A 26,187-nucleotide genomic window follows, 5' to 3' on the forward strand; every position below is an offset into this window, starting at 1 on the left:
ACTGGACTGGATTGTTGCATGGGGAATAAAAGTTGTCACTGTGAGAGAGGACATTTAAATGCACATAACACACTTTAGTAGTTTTTAGTACTTTACACACTGACCATGTTTCCTCCCATCTTCCGGAATTGCTCCACTGGAACACCAATTCCCTCAGGAATTGAGGAAGACCTGCATTTAGACTGTTTTTGTTCTGGCCCCCAACAGTACGTGGAGGAATAAACTTTCTCCAGATGTTGGTACAACTGAATGCCCATCTTTAAACGATGTCTAAAAACCTGTTACTTAGGTATTTGGTTCAACTCTCCAAAAAAAAAAAAAAATCCTTCCAAACAATGTTTGACTCATGGTCCTAACCTAGTAAGCCAGTGTAAGGAAATATTTATTGATGGAAACTTCAAAGCACATATGAAAGTCGCTCTGGACCAAGTAGTCTGTTAAATACTGTAAATGTACTTTAAAAACTGAAAGAAGTATACTGTAGATGCTTGAGACAATATTAGACAGTAAAATTTTGTGTTTTCAAAAATCAACACCCAAAACCATCTTGACAAATCAGAACTGTTGCACACATTTTAAAGTAACAAGTTGTTACAAGTACTGTACTAAAAAAAACTGTGCAGACTTTTGCATTAATTTCAGTACAGCTCTTAAGCATGTATGATAATCACCTTAGCTTAAACTGAAATTTCTGGTCCCTTAAAATAAAAAGTCAGCCATCACTTCAAATACAGAAAATTAAAAGTTTGTTTAATTATCCATCACGTATATACAACTGATTCTGTCAGAAAGACAGAAAAATGCATTTTCATCCAGATATTTCAGTCAGTGGGTTATTAATTTTGCACAGATATAATCGCCACACTGGCCGACTTGTCCAGGTGAAATGTTCTTTGTCGATGTGACATCTTATACAAAGTCAGTGCTGAAATCATAGGCGTCATCATGCTTCTGCACAGACAGCAGGTCAATGCTGACAAAAGCAGGTTGTTTTTTTCCTTTCTTTCCTTTACCTACAAGTGACAAAAAGGGAAATATAGCTGTGTCAGGTAATAAAATATCAAAGTTTTTACCAAATGCAGAATTTAAGCCCTTATAAGCAGTGTTGGAATTTCAGGGGATTGAGGAAGATAAAAACCTTTTACTACTTACCTGTTGTCTGAGTTTGGGTCTTCTTTAAGTCAGGGGTTTTGATCTATGATGCGTTTCATGCGTGAAAAGGACAAGGCAGAAGAAGAATCCATAAATAAGACAGGTTGTATTTTGTAAGTTCTGCAAATGAATTTAGCCAGTAATATAGAAAACAGTAATGTTGATGAGTTCAGAGTTGGATTAAAAAGTCATCAAGTATTACATATGACACCATGTACTCATCATTACTCATCACTTGCACCTAAACATGTTCTAAGATTAATAATGAATTTATGGACAATCAAGTTGCAGTCAGGCAGTTTATAGTGTTTATCCATATGCTAAAATTATTATTAATTAAGATTGTGATTGCCAAACCACTAATTGTTCATTAGTGGTTTGATTAAACTACACTGTATATCTGGCCTTTTTTTCTTTTAAAAATTTTTATGCCCTTATAATGTTAACATTTTAATCATACTGTTAAACATCAAGTGTTTTTTTTTAATCCACAGAAACAAATTTAAGACACTGGAAAGTGAATGGGTAAAAATCGATTGAGTCATGTATTGCAATTTTACTGACTCCGAAATTCATTTTTTTTTTTTTATTATTTTTAATTTAAGATGGTAATGTGTTGCTATTCCTTTATAATCCTGCAGATGTGTTCTAAACTATTCACACATTGGCAGGCAGCACAGCATCCTTTGTAGTAGGTGTGAATTATTCACTTAGTTCGTTTACAATTGTAACGAAATCTAAAAAATACATTTTGAATCAGGAAATGTAAAATCTTAATGCCTGATATCGTATCGGCTGGTCTCAGTGATTTCCATCACTAAACACAACGTAATCAATAGGAAGTGTAAAAACCTGGGGTTTATTTGTTATAATGCTACCTTAAAGCCATTTACATTGAAATAATTGTTTGATTTCTGGTAGAAAGAAAAAAAAAAAAATAGTGTGAAGAATCCGACAGAATATAATGTTTTGAAATCTGCCCAAGTACCTCCTGAATGTCCTCCATTTCTTCAGTTTTCTCAAAGATGTCTTCATCTTCCTCCTCCTCCTCTTCATCATCATCATCATCATCATCATCCTCCTCATCATCTTTCTCCTCCTCCTCCTCATCTTTCTCCTCTTGTACATGATTTTCTTCAGGGATTTCACTGACATTCAGGATCCCAGCAGTCAGGCCTTTCGAGTTATACACAATAGTGCTGGACAGTCTTGGATTTCGCATCCCTGAGTGAAAAAACTGAGTTAAAATCTACAACAAGCAGATTTGACAAATTGTCATGAAGCAGTAATCTTTCTAAATTAAACACAATCGTATGTTAATGTGCACAAAACTAAAAAGACAAAAAGAAAACTGAAGATTAAACTCACTTTTAATAACCTGCTCGTTGCCCGTTCTCAATTTGTCCAGGTCCACAGCTGTCTGCATTTCTGCTACCATGGCTTCAGTGAGGTGTGATGTGAGTCCTTCTCTCTCTGGTACTTTGCTACAGAAGCTTAATTTAGCTCTGGCAGATACAAACAATTTCAAAATCAGGCAATTATCAGTATAATTATATAATGCATTTACATACAACAAGGAAACAAGTTAAATATATTGCTTAGACCACATCAGTTAACAAAAAAAAAAACCCTCACCCGGTCCATTCGTCGAGAAACACAGTTGCAGCCTGCTCCATGTTGGGCAGACCACCTTTCTGTAGCAAGCCACGCCTTTTGGCAAAGAGTGTTAAAAACTCCAAGGAGTTTCTGTAGTCTGGGACGTTGTACTGTAACATGATCTAAAGATGAAACAATACACTTAGATGTGATTAACCAAGAAGCAGTGATATCACTGAAATCTATTTAAATTAGTTCCAGTGTCATAACCAAAAAATTTATTGTAAATAGGCCACTTATGCACTTCATTGGCTCTGTACATGAGTCAATAAATTTTAATCTAATCTGAAGGAGCATATACACTGATCCCGATCACAAATAACGAGTAGGTCTCCGCTTTTGCCTCCGAAACAACAATGCACTGTTCTGACACTTTTCCATGGGAACCATTATTAACCTTTTTAGCAATCTGAGCTACAGTAGCTCTTCTATTAAATCAGAATGTCCAGCCTTTGCTCCCCACGTGCATCAATGACTCGGTCATTGGTTCACCATGTTCTTTCTCTGGACTACTTTTGGTAGGTTTTGACCACTGCGGACTGGAAACATCTCACAAGAGCTGCAGTTGTGGAGTTTTCCTGATCCAGTCGTCTAGCCATCAGAATTTGGTCGTTGTCAAAGCCACCCAAATCTTTATGATATTAAATATTTTCTGCTTTTAACAAAATGTTTCATTACTAATATCACACCCACATCCAGGCGCCATTGTAACGAGATATTATTACTGTAGCTACTGTGACAAGGACCAAACTGTGATGACTAGATGGGTCAGAGCAACCTCAAGTCTGCAGCTCGTGTGGGATGTTCCTGGTCTGCAGTGGTCAGGACCTCTAACAAAAGGAAGGAAATCCGGTGAAGGGTCACGGGTGGCCAAGGCTCACTGATGAACCGCAATATGATAAAAAGGTTAGTCCTAGATCCCATATACCTCATTTCCACTACACTGGTGCCAGGTGCCGAACCACCGAGAACCGGCCTGCATTTACACTAGACAGGAGCTCAGCGAAAGCTGCATGATAATACGTCACAGGCCACGCCCACTAAACAGAAAAGAAGTCAGTTTACCGGTCATTCTCCAAACTAGTATGAAAATGTATTTCATTAATCAAAGGCAGCTTATTTGACGTGTTATAATCGCTGAAAGTCTTTCTTCAGTTTTTTTTTTTAGCTTATTCACTATTTGGTCGATTGTTCGTGTGAAGCCTGCAACTATTAGTTCTTCTCTTATTTCTTCATACACCTTTTATTTTTTTCTTAAAGCACTTTCCAATTTATGCTGAATCTCAGCGGATGCCCAAATTGCTAAAAGCGCTTTTGTTTCGTTGGTTTCAAAATTGGGAACTGGCACGGGAACCAGAGCAGTGGAAAAGGGGTAATAGTAAGGTGTCAGAACTGCATCAGTTTTGGGAGCAAATGGGAGACCTACTCAATATCAGTAAGAGATAGCTGATCAGTGCATGTCCACAGATTGACAGACATCACTCTTTCAATTCTACTCACATGCTGTGGGTTGCACTGTTTCAACACAGCATTGACAGCTTCTAGAGGATTCTCCTCTTTCTCATCCACCTGTAGACTCCTGAGAGCCAGGTTCTCAGCCGAGTTCAATGGATCTGCCACTATGGCTGGGCTGTCGATCATCTTCACTTTTTTAGAGATATGCACTTCCTGCATACATCTGGATAATAACAATAATACATGCTTAATCAAAGAACTTCTTTATGAGTTCATTAAAAAACAAAAACAACATTTTGAAGCTCAGTGTTGGATTGAATTCAGACTTCACGGTTGTGGTCAGATCAATACAATTCATCATTATACTTCATAAAATTCCTACAGTATATAAAAATGTATAGCAAAGGTTCCCAGTCCAGGCACAGACTCTAAACAGCTACTAGAAGCTAGAAGTCCACCTCTGTGAATCGCATATTAGAATTTCTAGGAATAATGCCTTAATTGGTTAGGTTATTATCTCCAAGTTTAATGTCCCACACTGAACTGGAAACCTTTGAAGGGACCATAAATATAAACTTACTTGGTCAGGCCTCTTTGTATTCCAGCATTACACGCTCTGACGCCTTTTAAAGTGTTTATGATGCTGCTCTTTCCAACATTAGGGAAACCTAAAATCAAAATTAGACTATTTAGGCTTTATACACTCAGTAGCCACTTTATTAGGTACACCTGTTCAACTGCTCGTTAATGCGAATATCTAATCTGCCAATTACAGGGCAGCAAATGAATGTATTCCTAAAAATCCGCTGAATCTCAAACACAGCATCAGAATGGGGAACAAATGTGATTTAAGTGACTTTGAACATGGCATGGTTGATGTTGCTGGTCTGGGTATCTCTGAAACTGTTGATCTGGGATTTTCATGCACAACCATCTCTAGGGTTTACAGAGAATGGTGTGAAAATAGCAACAGTTCTCTGGGTGAAAATGTTTTGTGGATGCCAGAGGTCAGAGGAGATGGCCATACTGGTTTAAGCTGATATAAAAGCAACAGTTATTAACATAACATTGTTACAACCGAGGTAAGCCGAAGAGCTTCTTTAAACATACGTCAACCTTGAAGCAGATTCAATACAGCCGAAGAAGGCACATTTGGTGTGGATTCACGTCAGGATTTCACGTTACCTGGGCTGAGTAGTCTTGAATTGATTACTGCTGCTACATTTAGATGATTGGGTCAGAATTTGGCAACATGAAAGCATGGCTCCATTCTGCCTTGTAGCAATAGTTTCTTCTGGTTATGGTGTAGTGGTGTGGGTGACATTTTATTGGCACATTTTGGGCCCCTTACCAATGGAACATGCTATTTCACATGCTTTAAATGATGCTATCATGGGAATATAAAAAACTATAAGGAATGTTCCCAGCACCTTGTTCTAAAGGCAAAATGGGATCCAGCTCAGTGCTAGCAAGACGTACCTACTGGAGTATTTGGTGAGCATATGTAACCTTTACACATCACTTTATGTATCAAGACTTCTAATGTGAAGTTTGCAGTGTTAAATTTACGTCTTACCAACGACACCAACTTTCAGCATTGTCTCACTGCCCTGCTTGTCAGCCAAGAGATCGAGTATTTGCAGGAGGCAATCACAGCCGAACGACTTTCCTGCTCTACTGTGATCAACGGTACCGTTGGCTGCTCTCTGCTTCTTTTCAAGCTAGAAACATCCAGAAAATAAATTATATTAAAGTCTTCATTTAAAATAATAATGATAAAAAAGGCCAAGAGTTGCTGGTTTGTCCGTACCACTGTCTTGTCCTGGAGATGGAGAGATGATTTGAAGACAAAGGTAGGACACTGTGTCTGAAGATATTGGACCCACTTCTCCAAATAGTCTTTGGGCACAAGATCTAGTGACGGAAAGAAAAACGGCTCAGTTTTTAAATGAGTGCTCTTCCGCAGAAAACACAACAGTGTACAGGTCACATACCAATCTTGTTCAGGATAAACAGGAGCCGTTTCTTTTCCTCATGCTTTAAAACTGCTTCCTCCAACTGAGGACAGCGGCAACCGATTGGGTCCCTGGCATCCAAAACCTCCAATATCACATCAGAGGCTTCAATAACCTGAGGCGGACATGACAAAATGAGTACAAACAGCACACCTAGTATCATCCTGAAATATAATTCGTCTACTACATATTATTATTATTAATAATAATAATAATAATAACACAGTTATAACGGCTTCTGAAAGATCAGAGTGATTTTCACCTTATTCAGTTCGCTGCATCGGAACTTCTTTGCACTTTTCTCTTTTGCGACAGCTGCCCTAGCGGTCCTCTGTGCTTTTACTTTCTCCTCCTGGAAAAGCAACAAAAGTGACTAACGAGCAAGGCAACGTGTTGCATATAGTATAATAAGGACTTTGCCTTTCTGTAATTTTTTACATACAATAATCGCAAAATCACCTTTTTCACTTTCTTTTTCCTTTTCTTTGCTTGAATGTCCTCATTGCTTTCTTCTTTGCCCTTCTTTCTCTTGGCTCGCTCCTTCTGCTTCGCTAATCTGTTCTTTTCTTTAAGCTCTTCGAGCTGCACCGTGCAGAGAAACAGGTGGATTGGTTGGGGAAATATGAAGACACACAAGGCAAAAACAATCTGACATCTTATTCAGGACTACCTCTTGCTTTCTCTGCTCTGCTTCTCTGAGGACTTCCTCCTTAAACGGTGCGCTGTTAGGGACGCCAATGTCCTTCTTGATTTTTCGGCTGATTCCGCTTTTCTTGGCTTCTTTCCTAAGTTTTCTGTGATGTTCGCGAACCTAGAATAAGCGAAGGAGGGAGGAAAAATCAAAATGTCAAAACTGAACTCAAATGCATAGTCCTGACTGAAGGAGAGGGGAGAAAAAAAAAAGGGGATTTTATACTCTAATAAACCCCTAATAAACCCCCAAGTAGTACATTTAGGTAGGGAAAAGACTGCTTTTGCGGCATGACAAGGCAAAACCAGCTAAAACAGTAAATTAATAGGAACTAATTATCAGTGAAACTATTTCAATGCCCACGTTATATATGCAAAGGTCTTACCTTTTTCTGGATTTTAAAACGTTTGGCGCAGCTCATGCGCTTACTCGCCTTTTTTAACTCTAAAAAAAGACAAAATGTTAAATAACTTTGGTTACTTCATGATTAGCTTGTTAGCATAGTTAGCTTATACTGGATCACTCAGTCTCAAACTCATTGCCAAAATCTATTAAATATACAACCGTTCACAATGTAAATAAATTAAACAAATACAATTCATTATTTACCCCCGCTGTCATTACGTTTTATAATTAAACAATTATATATATATGTATAATTTATAAACCCACTTACTTGGTCGCTTCATGGTTGTCGTTGCCACGCGCAGACCTCGCACGCGGATTCTCCTCGTGCACGAATTTGGCTTTTTTTTTTTTTTTTTGCTATCTGGTTCCGGTTCCGCCTGTGCTCGCTCTCGCCCTAAGCATGTGTTTTTTGCACCTGTTTTGCGCCGAACCCCGCCTCTATCAGGACCAGGATTGGTCTACGAAGCAGCAGTTAACATTATATTATCTTACAATTCATAAGGTCTCTGGCTTAATATTTAATAAAATTAAATTATTAAAACTATTATTTGTTTGTAGATTTTAAAAGCTTAAGTTTTTATTCTTTTTTTTTAAACAAATTGAACAATATTTCTTTACATATTTGTTTAAATTTTTAAAGATTTTTAACATTGTCTGATTTCTAAGTGTTTTATAATTTATGTATGTTATGTATAATTTCTTTCTGTTTGCTGTTATGGAGCGAATGTCATAGTATTTGTAAATTAAATTTTAATTTTGAATCATCATTGTCTTGGTGATCAACATCTTTCTCTTCTTCACAATGAATACTACTACTACTAATAATAATAATAATTAATATAAATAATTATTGCAGTGCAACAATGATTATTGCCATCACTGCCAAGTGCTACCCACAACCTGTCGGCTTGTTGAGCAATTTAAGACCTGTAGGATGTCATCAATATGATGTCATTTAGCCGCTTGTGTTTCGCAAACAACCCAAAATAACTGACTTCCTGTTGAGTAGAGCCTATGACATGCATAGTTGTTCAGCTTGATGAGATCTAAATGTATACCGGGTGCAAGAGTGTATGAGCTATGCAGCAAAATCTCATGTGAAATGTATATTACATTATGTTATATATTTATATAAAACTTGATATGTATGTGGTATATATATTTTGTATATATAAAAAATAATCAGAAATAGGGTCACTTTACAACCATTGTTACGGTTGCTATGGTCTAAACGGTGAAAGACTTTATAACCACCCAATCGCATGGCGAGCCGAGTTGTCAGTCTGACATGCTTTAGCCAATCCCCTCGCAGGAGGCGGGACCTTTCTGTATACGGGTGCGAAAAAATAACGCACTCCAAATGGTTAATTTTCCCCCGTAATAATAAATCAATCAGGATTTTGCGAATGTTTTGCTCACATTCGCAGGAAGGCTGATAATAAACTACAGGTAAGGCTCGTTTAGCGCGTAGAGGGTTGGGTTTGTTTTCCCCCAGGCCACTGAGGGTGAGTTAGCATCCCCGGTGTTGGAGAGAAAAGCGCTGGTGAAGAAGAATCCTCGGCTAAGCTGCTAGCTCGGGCTGCGTCTGAGGATGCACACTCGCGTACTTGATAGTGTGCGTGTAAGAAACAAGGTTTAAAGCGGCGCGGTGCTTTGTAGCACGTTAGTGCGCTGGGTTTTTTTTTTTGGATGCGCTGCCTTTGTGTTTGTGTGTATGTAGTCCTGTAGCGACGCCGATGCGGAGCTGTCACCCAAACACATCGTCACCACACTCGACACGAGTTAGATCAGCTCTCTGCAAAATCATCCGCAGTTACTCAGAGGTTTATAAAGATTTTCCGTGCATGCATTTGTCTTTGTAAAGTAAATGTGCGTGTATGCATGCATGCATGCATGCATGCATTCTTGCACGTGAGCCGTCCTGGCATGCATCTCCAATAAAATCAACGCAGAATAAAAACAAGTTAAAGACATAACCTTAAACACAGTGTAATATTTCCATTCATTTTATTCATAAAGCCTGTTACAGACACACCAGGATCAATGTAAGCATCAAGAGTTCTACTACATCTGGATCAGATTATAGATAGACTGCATGTATGTAATAATTATTAAATAATAAAGCAACTGTACACGGATATCCCCCTGAGAGGCATCATTGGCATCATGCTGGTGGTATTGTATCTCACAGCTGACTTGAGAACATATGGAGACCCCCCCCTCCCCATCCCCACCCCCAACCTCTAGGAGAACATTTCCCGCCTGTTGCCACACCACGATAAGCAGAATTATATTTTTAGAAAAAAGTTAATTATTAGCAAGTGCTTGAAAGTAGTTTTATTTATTTTTTTTTTTTCATTTAGGAACCTTCAACTTCACCATGGGCTCAAAGCGGAGGAGGGCCACCTCTCCATCCAGTAGCGTGAGCGGTGGAGACTTTGAAGACAGCCAGTCGGCGCCAACCGCCTCATCCAGCCGCAAGAGGAGAAGAACGGCAAACATTCCTACCGTTGATCCTGTGAGCAGTTCTGGTGAAATAGAAAATGATAGCAAGTTTTGCTTTATACTGATCAGCCACAGCAACCAACTGTTCTAATTTTGAGTAGGTTCTCGTTTTGCCATCAAAACAGTGATGCACTGTGTCTTCTGACGTCCTTTTACACCAGCATTAACCTTTTCCCCTGTTGAATTGGACTTCATGGGCCAGCGTTGGCTTCCCATGTGCATCAAAGAGCCTTGAATGTACATGACCCTGTTGCCAGTTCACAGGTTTTCCTTTTTTGGAAAAATTTTAGTAGTTCCTGGCCACTGCAGCCCAGGAACATCAGATAAGACCTATACTGTTGTAGTTGCCATCTAGACATAACAATTTGGCACCTAAAAGTGGGTATTAAGCAGCAAGTGAACTTTTCTCCCTGAAGTTGATGTGTTGGAAGCAGAAAAATTGGGCAAGCGTAAGGATGAGTCACTTTGACAAGCAGCATTTGTGATGTCTAGACTACTGGCTTAGAGCGAATCAAAACTGCAGCTCTTATGTAATGTTCCTAGTCTGCAGTGGTCAGGACCTATCTAAAGTGCTGCAAGGAAGGAAAATAAGTGAAGCAGAGAAGGTCATGGGGAACCAAGGCTCAGTGACGCACATGGGGAGGGAACATTGGCCTGTGTAGTCTGATCCCATATAAGAGCTACTGTAGCTCAGATTGGTCAAAAGGTTATTGCTGATTATAATATAAAGGTGTCTAAACCCATAGCGCGTCACTCTGTTATGGTTATGAGTGGGGACCTAATCATTATTAGGCGGGTCATAATGTTATAACTGATCGGGGTATGCATACGTGTTATTTCCTATTATCACATTGGACTACGGTTCGGAAGATCCCAGGTTCAAATCCCACAACCACCAAGTTTCCACTGTTGGGCCCTTGAGCAAGGCCCTTAACACTCAACTGCTCAGATGTGTAATGAGATAAAAATGTAAGTCGCTCTGGATAAGAGCATCTTCCAAATGCCTAAATGTAAATGTTATAAGACATGCAGAAATCATATTGGCACAAAGCGCTGACACCGGGGACTCATCCTAATAATAAAACAGATTCTGTGCTTTTATATAAACCGATGCCTGCTGCAATAGAAATTTAAGCAATACTTTCCAACCAATCAGAATTATAATTTAACAGAGCTGTGGTGTAAAATATTACACCTGATTACAAAACTGCATAGAAGAGTACAACAGGTTCTAACTTAGATTAGAACCTTAGAGAACCTAGCTTTTTCCTTATGTGTGTCCTAAACTAGTTCTGTTCTGACATATTTGGTTGTCTTATAAGGGCTGTTTGTCTTTGACCTCTCAGATCGCAGTGTGTCATGAACTTTACAACACCATCAGAGACTATAAAGATGATCAGGGTAGGATGCTGTGCGAACTCTTTATCAGAGCACCAAAGAGAAGGTAAGACATACACAGTAAACAACATGGGTTCATACAGTATATGTCACAGTTTAAGTTTTGCATTAGGATGTCATTTAAAATTTTATATCAAGTCATTTTGACTGAGCTGAAACGTTATACTGTATCACACATAAAGTGATAGCATAGCCTCAGGACATGTTTTGCTATACTGAACAATAATCCTTTACAATTTTTCCCAAAGGAACCAGCCTGATTATTATGATGTGGTGTCGCAGCCTATGGACATGATGAAGATCCAGCAGAAGCTAAAAATGGAGGAGTATGACGACGTGGAGCAGCTCACACTTGATTTCCAGCTCCTCTTTAACAACACTAAAACCTACTACAAAGTAAGCCATCATTACTGAATAATAAATAGTCATTACTTAAACTTCATATAAACTTTATAATTTGTATATACACAAACAGAACAGTATGGGTAAGCATACCCAGAGTACATAACTAGCTATCCTATAAATATCATATACAGGACATCACCCATTGTGCCAAAACTTCCACTAACTGGTTTGCTGATCATGATAATACTGTGCTTGATTGGACAGCCAACTCACCTAAGAAAACATTGGGTATTGTCAAGAGGAAGATGAGAGTAACCCAGTCCAACAATAGAGACAAGCTGAAGGCTGCTATCAAAGCAACCAGGTCTTCAATAACGCCTCAGAATGCTATGCCACACTAATGCAGTAATAAATTTTAAAGGAGCCCTGACCAAGTACAAATTCCATAAATGGAGAAGTTGGAGATTTTTGTAATGTAAATACAGTACAAACAAAAAAACAAATAAATAAATAAATCCAAAATCTCTCGCTTCTGTCCAGCCCGACACTCCAGAGTACAGAGCTGCGTGTAAGTTATGGGATCTTTACATTCGCACCAAGAATGAGTTTGTGCAGCGAGGAGACTATGATGAAGATGATGATGATGGTGACGATGCCCGAGAAACTCCAGGATGCGCTGTGGAAGATGAGGTCAGATTGAACTGAGAATATTTTTAAATTGCGTTTGAGATTATAGGACTAAAGCAGAGTTGCGTGATCTTGAGTAACGAGTTGTGTCCGGTGCTTTCTTAGGCTACAGCCAGTCTTAAGGAAGTTTTGGAACAGCTACTAGACTCGGTGTTGAGACACAGCGAACACGGACGACTTGTCAGCGAACTGTTCCAGAGACTTCCTTCGAAACTAGTGGGAACATAAAATAACATGATAATATTTTATACTGTAATATACAGTACAATAATATCATATAATTACACTTTATGATTTACTGTTTGATTTGCAGCAATATCCAGACTATTACGCTATTATTAAAGAGCCCATCGATCTCAAAGCCATTGCACAAAGAATACAGGTATCTCTAGTTCACGTTAAATGTGTAAAAGAAACGTTTAATTTCCGCCGAAATGAGATGTGTTTCTCTTTTAGATTGGCTACTACAAAAGTGTGAATCATATGTCCAAAGACATCGACCTGCTGGTAAAAAATGCCAAAACATACAATGAGCCTGGTTCACAGGTGTTCAAGGTAATGTATTATATCTAAGTATAATAAAATCAAGAAATAAAACACCACCCTGATATGCTTTATAAGAAACAGGATGCATTATTTTCTTATAATGGGACGTTTTTTCTTCCCTGGTATTTTGTTGTGCTTACACCACAGCACTGCAATCCATATTTTAACAGCTATAGTTTTGTATTAATTAAAAGAATGACAAAGCACAGGCACTAAAGACTCCTTCCTTCATTGTTAAATAAATGCTAGCTTACAGAAAACTCACATTAAAGATTATTTATTCTAAATTTTACTCAATTATTAGGCTTGGGTTGTGACTGTGTGCCATACAGGACCCTGTGCATCAGGTGTTACTATAAAAACAATAGCATTATTTCTGTTATAACACTTTAGTCAAAAAGTCTGTGGTATAATGTATGACAAAGAATCAGATATTTTGGTTATTAAATTGTTCCTAGGGTGTAGTAGAATAATCTGTCATGATTAACGTACAGGATGCGAACACGATCAAGAAGATCTTTTCCCAGAGGAAGATGGAGATCGAGCACATGGAGCCTTTAAAAAGCAGCATCCGTATCAGGTTAGTCCGTAAAACATGTAAACAAGAGGCAGACAGGACTCCCTGGAGAAAGAGATAATGTATCTCATTGGGACATTCCTGGTAAAATAAAGGATTAAAAAAAAAAATAATAAAAAAGACAGAGATTGACTTAAATTTTTATATGGTGTTTTGTTATGTTTTGGTTTGTTTTGTTTTTGCCTAATTAGGAACAGAAAATCTGTGCATGGAGACAGACTCTCTTCAATTACTATGGCTTTACAGTATGGCTCAGAGAGCGATGAAGACGGCATCCTCACAGGTGCCTTTCTCCTGATTACTGGCTATTTGTACTGGTATATTGGGTTAGAGTTACAAGAGAAGACTTTGAATTGGTCTAAAAATAGTCTAAAAATAATTAATTAGAATTTTTCATACTTCCCACATAGGACTTTGTGCTTTTTACAGTTTGTAAATGATTTTTTCACATTTAAAAATTTACATATTGGCCACACTATACAGAAAATAAAAGACTGGAAAGAAAATTGGAAACCAAATATGTTTTAAGTGTCATAACTCCTTTAATTACTTTGACCTCAACATGGGTAACTGCACAATTGGCTGCCTAGCTGTTTTAATGGCCAGATGTGCATTATTGCCTTAATAGTTAACTCAGAAGTAAGAGTTTATTGAAAGTGTGGCATTTGTAACTCTTAATATGAAGTTTAAAGACCTGTGACTACCAGTAGACCAAGACATCATTAGGCTTTATAATCAACACAAATTCATCAGAGAGAAACTATGAAGTGTGGCCAAAATTAACTATTTAGTACATTCTTTTAATGTATTATTCATTCCTATACTGTAGAGCTCACAATACGTGTACACTGTATGCGATAAATAAACTGCCTGTATTTCTGTTATTTCAGGATCTGTGCATTATGACGAAGGAGAATCAGAGGCTAAAAGCATCCACTCCAACATGGACATGTCAAATCCCATCTTCCAGATGTACGAAGCTATACGAGGTGGCAGGAACAGTCAAGGGCAGCTCATAGCTGAGCCTTTTCTTCAACTGCCCTCCAGGAAGGACTACCCAGACTACTTCCAGCAGATTAACCAGCCCATCTCCCTCCAGCAGATTCGGTATGGTGGGGCTAAAAATGCAGACTATCAGTTTTATGGAAAACGTAAAATAGCAATCATAACTACACTGTCGAATTTTTTGTATCATGTTTATCATATAATTATATTTGATATCTGTTACACACGACGTCACAGCGGTTTAGTGGTTAGCATTGTCGCCTTGCATCTCAAGGGGCCCAGTTTCGATTTCCGGCCAGGTTTGATTCCCGTCTCTGTGTGCATGGAGTGTGCATGTTCTTCCCATGCTTGGTGGGTTTCCTCCGGGTAACCCGGTTTCCTCCCACAGTCCAAAGACTATGTAGGTTAGGCTAATTACCGTTTTTTAAAATTAATTGTGTGTGTGTTGTGTGTGCTCTGTGATGGATTGACACCCCGTTCAGGGTGTACCCTGCCTTATGCCCCAAATCTCCTGGGATAGGCTCCAGGCCCCCTGCCGGTATAGACGATGAGATGAGATCTGTTTTACAGGAATGTATTATCATGCATACAAGTAGGTTGTTTATAATAATGCTTTTCTTGTCACTAGAAAAAGGTAGAGAGCAACCAAAAAACATTGCAAGACCAGCTGGTGCCACCAGAAGAAGCCAGAGGGCATAATTTTAATAAGAAGCAACTGTCTCCACATGTGCCTTGGTCTATTTAAGGGCACATCTCCATTTGTTTAGTGCTCAGGGTTGAGTCAGTCTTGTTACATGTTGGATATCAGTTGATAAACGTTGGTATTATTTTGCTGAGTACATCTCCGACTGCTTAAGCTAATCCTTAAGTCCCTTATGTCTAGAAAATATTTAAAAAACTGGATAGGTCGAGATGAGCAAAACAGAGAAATACTCCCTAAAATGACAAAAGGACAAAATCATGAGAGGAACCTTTGCTCAGGTGCGAGATGCTGGATAGTGCAATTATGCATTATTTATCACCTCTTATCAGTTGTATGAAGTCAAATTGTGCCCAGTATGGAAGCATTTTCTGTAAGCATTAGTGTTCTTTTTAATTTCATTAGAATTTCTAATTTTATATTTCTATTATCCAAATAATTTCCTGAGTAATCAATAAGACGAGCATAAACTGTTGAACGCGAGAGCGCATCCTCAACAACCTTTTGTGCAGGGATCTTCAACTCCACTCCTGGAGGGCCAGTGTCTAGCATAGTTTGTAATTCAACAACACCTAAACACACTTGCTGAATATAGTGATTAACAGATTAGTTGAATAAGCTGTGTTTGAGCAGAGGAGTCACCAAACTGTGTCGGACACTGGCCCTCCAGGATTGGAATTGAAGATCCTGCTTTAGGGTGTCTCTGTGGTATCGCCCACAGCAATCGGCACAGTAAATCTTGAGGCTGTCCATCCATGCAGGATAACCTAAGAGAGAAGAAAAAGACATGGTGCCTCTGGTGCCTCCTTGGATTGACTTTCACTTTCATGATAGTTTGAAAGATTTTGCTTTTGTTTAGAAAACACTCAGAGCTTTTTCAGTTGAATTCAATTAGATTTTATCAGGTTTTTTTTTATTCTTGCTGACCATTAGTTAATTTATACATTGGCACTACAGCTGTTTTATCTCTTTTCAGTGACAAGATGAAGAACAATGAATACGAAAATGTGGATCAGATGGACACTGATCTGAGTATGATGTTTGAAAATGCAAAGCGCTACAACGTCTCCACCTCCCACATCTACAAGCGGGCTCTGAAACTACAACACATTCTACAGGTTCTCTCCCAAATTTCTTTCCTTTTCCTTTGGGTGTAACCTTTGTCATCAGTCTTAGCTGATTGATATAGAAGAGGATGAGGGCCACTATACAAAAGGTATTTGAGTTCTGGCTTTAATCTCAGAATTCTGATTTTTTTTTTTCCTCAGGATTTTTACTTTTTGTTCTTTGAATTTGCACATTAATCTCAGAAGGGATTAAAATTTTAAACCTTAAACTCAAAATTCATTTTTTTTCTCATAATTTTGACATTTTTTCCAAATTCAAGTCAGATTTATGGGAGAAAAGTCAGAATTCTTAGTTTAAAACCAGGATTTTGAGATTAAGGTTAGGATTCTGAGAAAAAATAGTCAGAATTCTAAGAAACAAAAATTAGGATTTCTGAGATTTAAAGTCAGAATTCTAAGATTAAGTTTAGGATTCTGAGAAAAAAAAGTAATTTTGAGTTTAAGGTCACAATTTTAAAAAAATCAGTTTAAAATTAGATTTCAGAGAAGAAAAATATAAATTCTGACATTAAATCAGAATTCTGAGAAAAAAGTGAGAATTCTTTAATGTCAGAATTCTGAGATTAAAGTAAAAATTCTGAGTTTAAGGTTAGAATTCTAAGAAAAAAGACAGAACTCCAATCTTCAACAATAGAAGAGCAAACTGACTTTTTAAAATGAAAATCAAATGACTGTAAATTTAAATAGATGACTGTGTGTCTTTAGCTAAAAAGGAAAGAGCTAGGAAGGAGAGAAGATGAGGATGGAGACAGTATGCTCTCCTCCACTCTGTCAGATGGCAGCACCACCAAACGCAAGAGGTATATTCACTCACAATATCAGTAAATCTCAATAAAGCCTTGTGCCTTTATCAATCTGGTTAAACATTGCATTCTCATAATGCAGTCCAAACTATTTAAATGTTGTTGTTTTGTTTTGCTCTACATTAAATGATGTAAAGTTATAAAAAGAACACCAAGAAGAACCGTTTGAGGTCTCTGTACCAGGCTGTGACTGAGGCTCGAGAGCTGGGTACTGGTCGTCGACTCTGTGACTTATTCATGGTTAAGCCTTCCAAGAAAGACTATCCAGACTACTATAAGATCATACTTGAGCCCATGGACCTGCGCACTATAGACCACAACATCCGAGCGGACAGATACACCAACGAGGACGCCATGGTGGAGGACATGAAGCTGATGTTTCGTAATGCAAGGCACTACAACGAAGAGGGCTCACAGGTGGGCTATAAAGTGTAGTAGAGTAGTGTCTGGCCTTAATCTGTGTATGTAGTTTAGTACTGAAATGGTTTGGTTACTAATTTAAAAAAATGTAAGCAAATTAAAAAAGATTGTTTAATATTAATGCACTGTCATTAATATTTTGTGTGAATCTCACATGCTGGCTTATCTGTAGGTGTATAATGATGCTAACACTCTGGAAAAGATTATGCGGGAGAAAAAGCGAGAACTTGGGCCTGCACCAGAAGACGATGACATCATCTCACCAAAACTCAAAATAAGTATGTTACTTTTACATGATATGCAAATGAGATTATAGCATCTCGTTTTAAAACGAAATAAAAGCCATAAGAGTAAAGCTTTAAAACCATTCCATGTAATTCCAGGAAAGAGTGGGATCTCCCCCAAAAAATCCAAATACCTGACACCACTTCAGCAGAAGCTGAACGAGCTCTATGAGGCAGTAAAGAACTACACAGATAAGAGAGGTCGTCGCCTCAGCACCATCTTTCTGCGCCTGCCATCCCGAGCTGAACTGCCAGACTACTACCTGGCCATCAAGAGACCCATAGACATGGAGAGGATTAAAAGCCACATGCTGGCTAATAAGTACCAGGACGTGGATGCTCTAGTGGAGGACTTTGTGCTAATGTTTAACAACGCATGTACCTATAACGAGCCAGAGTCACTCATCTACAAAGATGCCCTTGTGCTTCACAAGGTCCTCCTGGAGACCAGGAGAGACTTGGAAGGAGGCGACGACTTCAATGTTCCAGATGTACCTCGTCTTATCCAGGACCTGATTCGCAGCCTCTTTGTTTCAGTTCTGGGCCACCAGGATGACGAAGGTCGTTGCTATAGTGACTCGCTGGCCGAGGTCACAGCTGAGGACCCAGCTAATCCTGACAGGCCTCGGCTGAACTTTGAGATCATACGTGCTAATTTGGAAAAAGGACGTTACAAAAGGTTAGACGTCTTCCAGGACCATATGTTTGAATTGCTAGAGAAGGCAAGGAGAATGCATAGGTAAGCCCCCATGAACACTAAAGCTTTTAATTTACCTTTACTTAAGTTTATTTCGGAGTGCTGATAAAGAATTGGAATGTGTCACAGGACGGACTCTGAGATCTTCGAGGATGCAGTGGAGTTGCAGCACTTCTTCATTCGGATCAGAGATGAACTGTGTAAGAACGGAGAGATCCTGCTCAGCCCGGCACTCAGCTACACTTCCAAACACCTGCACAGTGATGTGGAGAAGGAAAAGAAAGAGAAGCTGCCCAAAGAATTTGAGGAAGACAAACTAAAAAGAGAGGAGGAAAAAAAAGGTTTGACAGAATGTTTTAAATAGTATCCACAACTTTCTTGTTGGCTTTATAGCAATTGATCCCTATCGCTTTTCTAAGGTTGCATAGTCTACATTGACTTGATTGCATGAAAATTGCAGTGAACAATTCCGTATAATAATTTTATTTTATTTTTTTATTTCCCACACCAGAAGCAGAGAAAAATGAGGAAACATCTGCAGGGACTTGGCAAGGAGGCCTCCAGCGCACCTACAGCCAAGACTGCAGTTTTCGTGACAGAATGTATCATGTAGGGGAATATGTCTATGTGGAGCCTGCTGAGGCAAACCTCCAGCCTCACATCGTTTGCATAGAGCGCCTCTGGCAGGACGACACAGGTACTACACTTACAGGATGTGGATGGATTATTTTAAGAAAACAGTAGGGCAGGGTGTGAAATACTATGAGCAGGCTGATGTACAGTAGATTAAAGCCTAGATTCTATACACTTAATGTGAAATTCGTTTGAAGTAAGATCTCTTTACCAAACCTTATTTTTTTCCTTAGGAGAGAAATGGCTTTATGGTTGCTGGTTTTACAGACCTAATGAGACTTTCCATCTCGCCACACGCAAATTTCTGGAGAAGGAAGTCTTTAAAAGCGACTACTACAACAAAGTTCCTGTTAACAAAATTCTGGGCAAATGTGTCGTCATGTTTGTTAAGGTAGGTTCTTTTACCTGTTGATGTAACTTACTGAATAAAGTGATTTTGAACATTAACTTTATCTATATATTTTCTCTGCTGTTTTATTTATTATTATTTTTATTATTCAGGAATACTTCAAGCTCAGCCCAGAGGGCTTTCGACCCGAGGACGTGTTTGTCTGCGAGTCCCGTTACTCAGCCAAATCCAAGTCGTTTAAAAAAATCAAGATGTGGACCATGCCTCTGAGCTCGGTCAAGTTTGTCCCTCGTGACGTCCCGTTGCCAGTGGTCCGGGTGGCCTCTATGTTTGCTCCGAAACCGGAAAGTGAGAAAACTGCAGAGCCGACAGAGGACAACAAAATTGTTGCCTCGATTATTGATAAGGTGAGAATCAGAAAAGAGATCCAACAGAACTGACGTCTGTGCTTGTTCCATGATTAGAACAAGATCTGTAATCTCAAGATAATTTTTCTTGTTACTGTGATCTCTAAATTAGGCAAATCTAAATCAATATCTAGAGGCCACCACAAATTGTAAACAAATTAACAATATAAAAACAGTACTAGAATTTTACTTGCTCTTCTTAATCTAGGCCTATAAGTAGTTATTACAAAATATCGATTTGTTTGCAGGAAAGAGAGGATGTTCCTGTGGAGATGAGCAATGGTGAGCCGGGCTGTCAATATTATGATCAGCTTTGCTACAATGACATGTGGCTCAAAGTGGGAGATTGCGTCTACATCCGCTCTCACGGCCTAGTGCGCCACCGTGTGGGCAGGTACATATTAAATAGATAAATAGATAGACTTGCTGGATTCCTTTCTTTGTGGCATTTGCATTTTGAATCCCTTGTGTGTATTGCAACAGGATTGAGAAAATGTGGGTGCGTGACGGGGCCGCCTATTTTTTCGGGCCGATCTTTATCTATCCTGAGGAGACTGAACACGAGCCCACTAAGATGTTTTATAAGAAAGAGGTGTTTCTAAGCAATCTGGAGGAGTCCTGCCCCATGACCTGCATTACTGGTATCCTCTGCTGCACTATCTATATCGAAAAGATTATTTCACTATAAAATTTTAGAGCTCTGTAAAATATTTTGTTTCATTCCCGGCATGCGTGTTCCTCAGGAAAGTGCACGGTGTCCTCATTTAAAGACTACCTGTCATGCCGTCCGACTGAAGTGCCTGAAGATGATGTGTTGCTGTGTGAGAGTCGTTACATTGAGAGCGAAAAGCAGATGAAGAAGTTTAAAGGCCTGAAACGATTCTCGCTCTCCGCCAAAGTAGTAGAGGATGAAATCTATTATTTTAGGTGAGTTTCCTTTATTATGTAAGGAATATAAAAATGTTGTGAGATGCCATTGTTATGTCAAAGGTTCCCCAAAGGTGATTTATTTTCCAGTAACTGCAATTTGTAATTATTTACGAGCAACATACTCTCAAAGATGGAATTATTACTTGATCATCACTTGAACTCTATTCTTATTGGGGTAACTGATTCTGGAACTAAAAAATTAGTCACTTCATATCTGTTTATGCAACAGGAAGCTTATTGTGCCTCAAAAGGAACCATCCCCACTTTTGGACAAGAAGATCGAAGAGCTGGAGGCCAAGTTTGCCGACATGACAGATGAAGAACTGGAGGACCTGGGTGATGACGACGGGGATGGGTTGGACGGCCAGGGAATGTCGCAGCTCCAAACGCCACTACACAGCGATCTGGACATGATGTCATACACACCAATACAGGTCACTCACACATGTTCTAACCAAATCATGAAAAAATACACAGAATACAATGAGGGAATAAATACACTCTTGCCCAAGACAAAAGGTTTTGATATTTCATTAGACCACCTATTGCTTTGATTATAGCCATGGCATCATTTTGATAAGCTTATGAAAAAAGTATTCCCATCCAGGATTGTAATAATCTCTTTCAAAAGATCTTGTACTGATGATGGGACAATCTTCTCCAGCACACCCGAAAGGTTCTTAATGAGGTCTATGTGTGAAAATTATGTCTTATGCTCCCTGAACTACTCCTTTATAATTTGAGTCTTGTGAATTCAGGCTTCGTCATCTTGGAATAGGCTGTGCCATCAGGGAAAAAAGAAATCCATTTATGGAAAAACCTGGTCATTCAGTAAATTCAGGTTGTCAGCTGACCTCATTTTTTTGAGCACATAACGTTGCTGAACCAAGACCTGACCAAAGCAATCCCAGACCATAATGCTCCCAATGTTTTCCAATGCTACACACGCGGTTCTTTATACTCCCTAGCAAATTGAAGCCTTTTTCAGATTAGTAAGTGGTTACATAGGCTACATAGCTGTTTATCCCTAATTCCAATGCTTAACCAACATTTTTGTAGTTTCAGTTATGTCTTCAGTTCAGTTTTTTCTTGATGCAGGCCAATTTTTTAATCTTTCTGAAACAGAGGAGCATCTTTGCCATGACCTCAGGATATGTCTTGGTTAAGAAATACTTTTTTTTTTTTAATGAAAAGCTACTCACTGCCAGCTGAAACATATTAATCATTGCAGTGATTATACAGTAAAAGGCTATTAACTATTTTGTTATTTAAATCCAGGTGGTAACCCTTTTGGTTGGACAGTGTACATGAATTATATAAGGATGCGCAATGTGTTTGTCCAACAGTCCACACCAAAATCCTTTAAGGGCCTATCGAAGAAGGAGGGCGCGAAGAGGAAGATCAACATGAGCGGCTACATCCTGTTCAGCAGCGAGATGCGGGCCGTTATTAAAGCGCAGCACCCAGACTTTTCTTTCGGTGAGCTTAGCCGTCTGGTGGGCACCGAATGGAGAAATCTGGAATCGGCCAAGAAAGCCGAGTATGAAGGTGAGACAGAATTGGAAAGGCAGTGCGTGTGGCCAAAGGGATAATATGAATCTCTAGCGCTGTGGCTGTCCAAATATTATACTAAATAGGTTGTGTAATTGTATAATAATTAATTAGATGATGTTTCAGGTTTTCATACAGATCTTTTACTGTACTAAAATCTTATTTGCAGAAATTAGCATTTAAAAAAATATGCATTTTAAATATATTTACTTAAGTTTTTTCTATTACAAATGCAATTTACATGAAAATAGTTTATTATGAGAGTTTTTTGTAAAACAATGTTAAATTCAAGTTCAAATGAATGTGAAGCGGTTTATTTTATCCAACTTTTTTTGTTCTTTTTCATTTTATTTTAAATATTTTTTATTTAATATTTAATTTTGTTTCTCTCTTATTTTCATACACACCTTAAGTCAGGGATCATAAACATTTAAACAAGTTTTTAACCAACTTAAATATTTTTTTTTTCTGCCAAAACATGGTTTATATGTATGTTGTGTTTGAATTAACTATATGATGTACTACAATTTTAAATCCAACTTTAGGTGAGAGAGACTTAAAAGGATTAAAGATTCAGGATGAACTGTATGTGTGTGTATTCCAGAGAGGGCGGCCAAAGTGGCGGAGCAGCAGGAGCGTGAGAGAGCGGCTCAGCAGCAGAACTCCCCGAGAGCAGGTACCCCAGTAGGGGCGCTCATGGGGGTGGTGCCCCCTCCGGGCCCTATGGGGATGCTTAACCACAGCATGTCGCCTATGGCAGGTAACCCCTCTTAGCTGTGCTGGTGGAAACACGACACTGGTGCCACACAGAGCCGCAATGAGAAGCCTAACTGCCAGTCCTCATTTCCTTTAATTCATCTTCAATAACATAGTATAATATTGTATGTCACATAAATGTCCACTCTATTAAAAAATGTCCAAATCTTTGAGTTAATCTGTTGCATGTGCATGAGCTGTATAAAAAGACCATAACCCTTATTTGTTTTAACATTCTTAAGATCATTTGCTTTCTTTTGTTAGAAACAGCGCATGAATTCCTTCTCCATAGTTAGCTGCATGTTTTACTGATGCATGGATTTTTTTCTGGTGTTGCCATCTTTCTTGTTTCCACTCCCCAAAGGCATGATGGGTTGCTTTCTTCGCCCACCCATGCTGTCGCTACCAGGTCCGGTTGATGGCATTGCTAGCATGGCTGGCATACCCCAGCATTTCCTGCCTTTCTTACACCATCATCTCCCGCCGGGCATGTATGGCTTCCCTGGCATGCCGTACGTGGGTAAGGACAGCCACATGCCCAGTCCACCTGTGCAGTTGCTTCCTGTCTGCCTTTCGAACTTAAACTGGAGGGGCTACCTGCACCATAGGCTCAGGGGCTTAAACTATATAGCCTGAGCTGGCCATGAGAAATAGCTTCTGTTAAGAGCAGTGCTGTAAAAGAGATACTAGCAGCAATATACTATGTGGCAAATGTATTGTGATGGTTATATATTTTATAGTTACACACTGTAAAAATGTTTGCTGCGACTGCTGCCAGATTTAAACCAAAAAACTAATTTTCTGCACTGATCATAATCACTTTTTGTAGGTTAAAATAATCCCAAATATACACTGACTCAGTGCTTGTATTGAATTTGTGTGTTTGCTGTGACTGCTTTTCTAGGTATGAATGGAATGGGCACTGGATCTGCAGGAAACCCATATGGAGCCCAGGTAAAATATAAAGTGGTATAAGTATTAAAGTCAAACTGTTACTATACCCTGAGCCGAGATTGCTTACGCATACTTTACGATGTGGTTAGCACAGCCACATTTATGAGCTGTCTACAAGCTGATGATACAAAACAACACAAACCCCAAATGCCCTTAACAGAGAGTGTCTGTCCGTGTGTGCACCATTCAACCGTCAAATGAGAATCTAAACTTCTAGAAAGGGAGCTTTGGCCCTAAATCTGTATTAGTTAAACTAATACAATCATAATCTCTGATTATAACACCTGTGATGTGGAGCAGTACATAAAGATAAATATACCAGTGCTGCTATGTACTAGTAATATTTGTGACTTGATGACAAGGTTAAAAAAATTGGATGCAGAGAGTTTTTTAAGGGATCTCAAAATTGATTACATTTTTCTAATGCACATTTGTCCAGTACACATTTCAGAGCCTGTGTGTGTCTCTATAGTCAGGCATGATTGGTGGCAGCCAACAGGCCCCGCCCCCTTACCCAGGACAAGGCCAGGTGGGCCAGCCCTCTCTTCAACAACCATCCACTCCAATATTCGTGGCTCCTCCACCAAAACCGCAACGGCTCCTCCATTCTGAGGCCTACCTGAGGTATATAGAAGGGCTCAACGCAGAGTCGACTACAGTCAGCAAATGGGACCAGACATTGTCAGGTGAGGGCGTATAATATTTTCAGGCATATTGCTCCAGGGATATCTATGTATGTTTTGTTTTTTTATCCTAAATGTAAATTTAGATGCCCAATTAGGGGGTTAAATAAGACATCAGTGAGAAAACACTCCCTGCACTCAGTGCAAAATACAGGTGTGGAAAGTGTGTTAAAGTGTGTTAAAAGAATACCAAATTTACAGCAGTGAAGCTAAATTAACCAGAAAATCTTCAATATAGGTTTTTCTGCATATTTTATTTCTACATTAGTCACTTATTGTAAATCACAAACATTATACACCCAGTTAATCAAAACATATTTTTTGTGTTTGTGTGTTACCTCAGCTCGAAGGAAAGACGTCCGCCTCACGAAAGAACAGGAGAGCAGACTTCCATCTCACTGGCTGAAGAGCAAAGGGGCACACACCACCATGGCCGACGCCCTGTGGCGCCTCAGAGACCTGATGTTAAGGGACACACTAAACATCAGGCAAACATACAACATCCAAAACATCTAAACAAGTACCGGAGTCCCACAGAGGCATTCCGTGTATCAGTCTCCTAATATGTCTGGTCTGATTGGACTCAGATATATCATCATCAACCTGGACAAGTTCAGTCACAGGGCCTGACATGAAGAAAACACTAAATCCTGACACTCTAGGACCTGACACGATGAATTAAAACCATCCCGGTTCATTCGCTAACGCAAGAGTCACCTTTAGAGTTTGAATGTGTTGTTTTGTAAAAAAAAAAAAAAAAAAAAAGAAGAAGAAGAAATGTCCAAAGTAGCTCCTATGTGTTCGTAAGTGTGTGTGTAATTTGACTCCTAGCACTTTGAAAGAATTAGTGTTTTAGTTTGTTATTAACTCTAGCTCTAAGATAGAGATTTTCATTCAATCTTCTACGATTGTCGATGCCTTCATTTTCCACACGCGCCATTTATACGATAGAGACTTTCATACAGTATTGTGAAACAGTTGTCATGGACTATATTTGTTTTAAGACTTTATGTCGTTTGTTATTGAAGTAAAATAGTCTTAATTTTGCCTGTGAGCATTTCAAATGAAGATTTAGTTCAGTGAAGTGGTTCCCTACCAGAAGTAGGTGTGTGTGTGTTTGTTTTTTTATTTCACAAGAAGGTTTGGCCTTCTTATACTTTTCATTTAGATGAACTTTAAAGAATTTCATAGAGCGAGTATCATTTGCTGCTGAGCCAGTGCTTCAATAAAACTGCCATTCACAGAGTTTTTGCCTTTTTTTCAGCTAATATTTGAAAAATAAATTGTTCTACTTAAAAATCAAATCAAATGGGTCATAAGCAATGCTTCCTTACTTTTTGGTGTTAGACCCCAAGGATTTGGATTAAAAAATGTATGTATATATATATATATATATACACATATATATATACATATATATATATATATATATATATATATATATATATACACA

The 26,187-nt window shown here is 38.8% G+C and overlaps 2 protein-coding genes and 1 non-coding gene across 5 annotated transcripts; 1 reads left to right on the plus strand and 2 right to left on the minus strand.

Moving 5' to 3' along the window:
* Positions 1 to 729: 729 nt before the first annotated feature.
* Positions 730 to 7,746, minus strand: gnl3 (guanine nucleotide binding protein-like 3 (nucleolar)). Its single transcript, XM_053483644.1, has 15 exons — positions 7,646 to 7,746; positions 7,355 to 7,413; positions 6,949 to 7,089; positions 6,738 to 6,860; positions 6,541 to 6,630; positions 6,258 to 6,393; positions 6,074 to 6,177; positions 5,840 to 5,984; positions 4,844 to 4,931; positions 4,309 to 4,486; positions 2,788 to 2,930; positions 2,521 to 2,657; positions 2,141 to 2,376; positions 1,153 to 1,195; positions 730 to 1,013 (listed from the first exon to the last, which is right to left on the minus strand). The coding sequence occupies exons 1-15, from the start codon at positions 7,656 to 7,658 to the stop codon at positions 910 to 912; spliced, it is 1,740 nt and encodes a 579-aa protein (XP_053339619.1). The 5' UTR covers positions 7,659 to 7,746; the 3' UTR covers positions 730 to 909.
* Positions 4,557 to 4,637, minus strand: LOC128511733 (small nucleolar RNA SNORD69). The gene has a single exon (XR_008356199.1). It is a non-coding gene; the product is annotated as a small nucleolar RNA SNORD69 (small nucleolar RNA).
* Positions 7,747 to 8,716: 970 nt separating the features above from the next.
* pbrm1 (polybromo 1) lies at positions 8,717 to 26,041 on the plus strand. 3 transcript variants are annotated; one of them, XM_053483755.1, is made up of 30 exons: positions 8,717 to 8,826; positions 9,741 to 9,895; positions 11,229 to 11,326; positions 11,529 to 11,676; positions 12,166 to 12,315; positions 12,418 to 12,528; positions 12,626 to 12,694; positions 12,769 to 12,867; positions 13,353 to 13,438; positions 13,627 to 13,718; positions 14,326 to 14,542; positions 16,117 to 16,258; positions 16,973 to 17,067; positions 17,208 to 17,487; positions 17,663 to 17,768; positions 17,874 to 18,513; positions 18,601 to 18,812; positions 18,983 to 19,168; positions 19,338 to 19,495; positions 19,606 to 19,860; positions 20,109 to 20,254; positions 20,344 to 20,501; positions 20,604 to 20,787; positions 21,020 to 21,224; positions 22,137 to 22,338; positions 22,946 to 23,101; positions 23,462 to 23,617; positions 24,002 to 24,051; positions 24,524 to 24,737; positions 25,078 to 26,041. In XM_053483755.1, the coding sequence occupies exons 2-30, from the start codon at positions 9,758 to 9,760 to the stop codon at positions 25,248 to 25,250; spliced, it is 4,926 nt and encodes a 1,641-aa protein (XP_053339730.1). In that variant the 5' UTR covers positions 8,717 to 8,826; positions 9,741 to 9,757; the 3' UTR covers positions 25,251 to 26,041. The 3 variants fall into 3 exon arrangements, with proteins under 3 accessions (XP_053339730.1, XP_053339731.1, XP_053339732.1); XM_053483756.1 differs by lacking the exon at positions 8,717 to 8,826 and adding an exon at positions 9,136 to 9,200; XM_053483757.1 differs by lacking the exons at positions 8,717 to 8,826; positions 23,462 to 23,617 and having other exon boundaries at positions 9,642 to 9,895; positions 22,946 to 23,017.
* The last annotated feature ends 146 nt before the right edge of the window (positions 26,042 to 26,187 follow it).

This window comes from Clarias gariepinus, chromosome 23, assembly GCF_024256425.1.
Source record: "Clarias gariepinus isolate MV-2021 ecotype Netherlands chromosome 23, CGAR_prim_01v2, whole genome shotgun sequence".
Taxonomy (NCBI): domain Eukaryota; kingdom Metazoa; phylum Chordata; class Actinopteri; order Siluriformes; family Clariidae; genus Clarias; species Clarias gariepinus.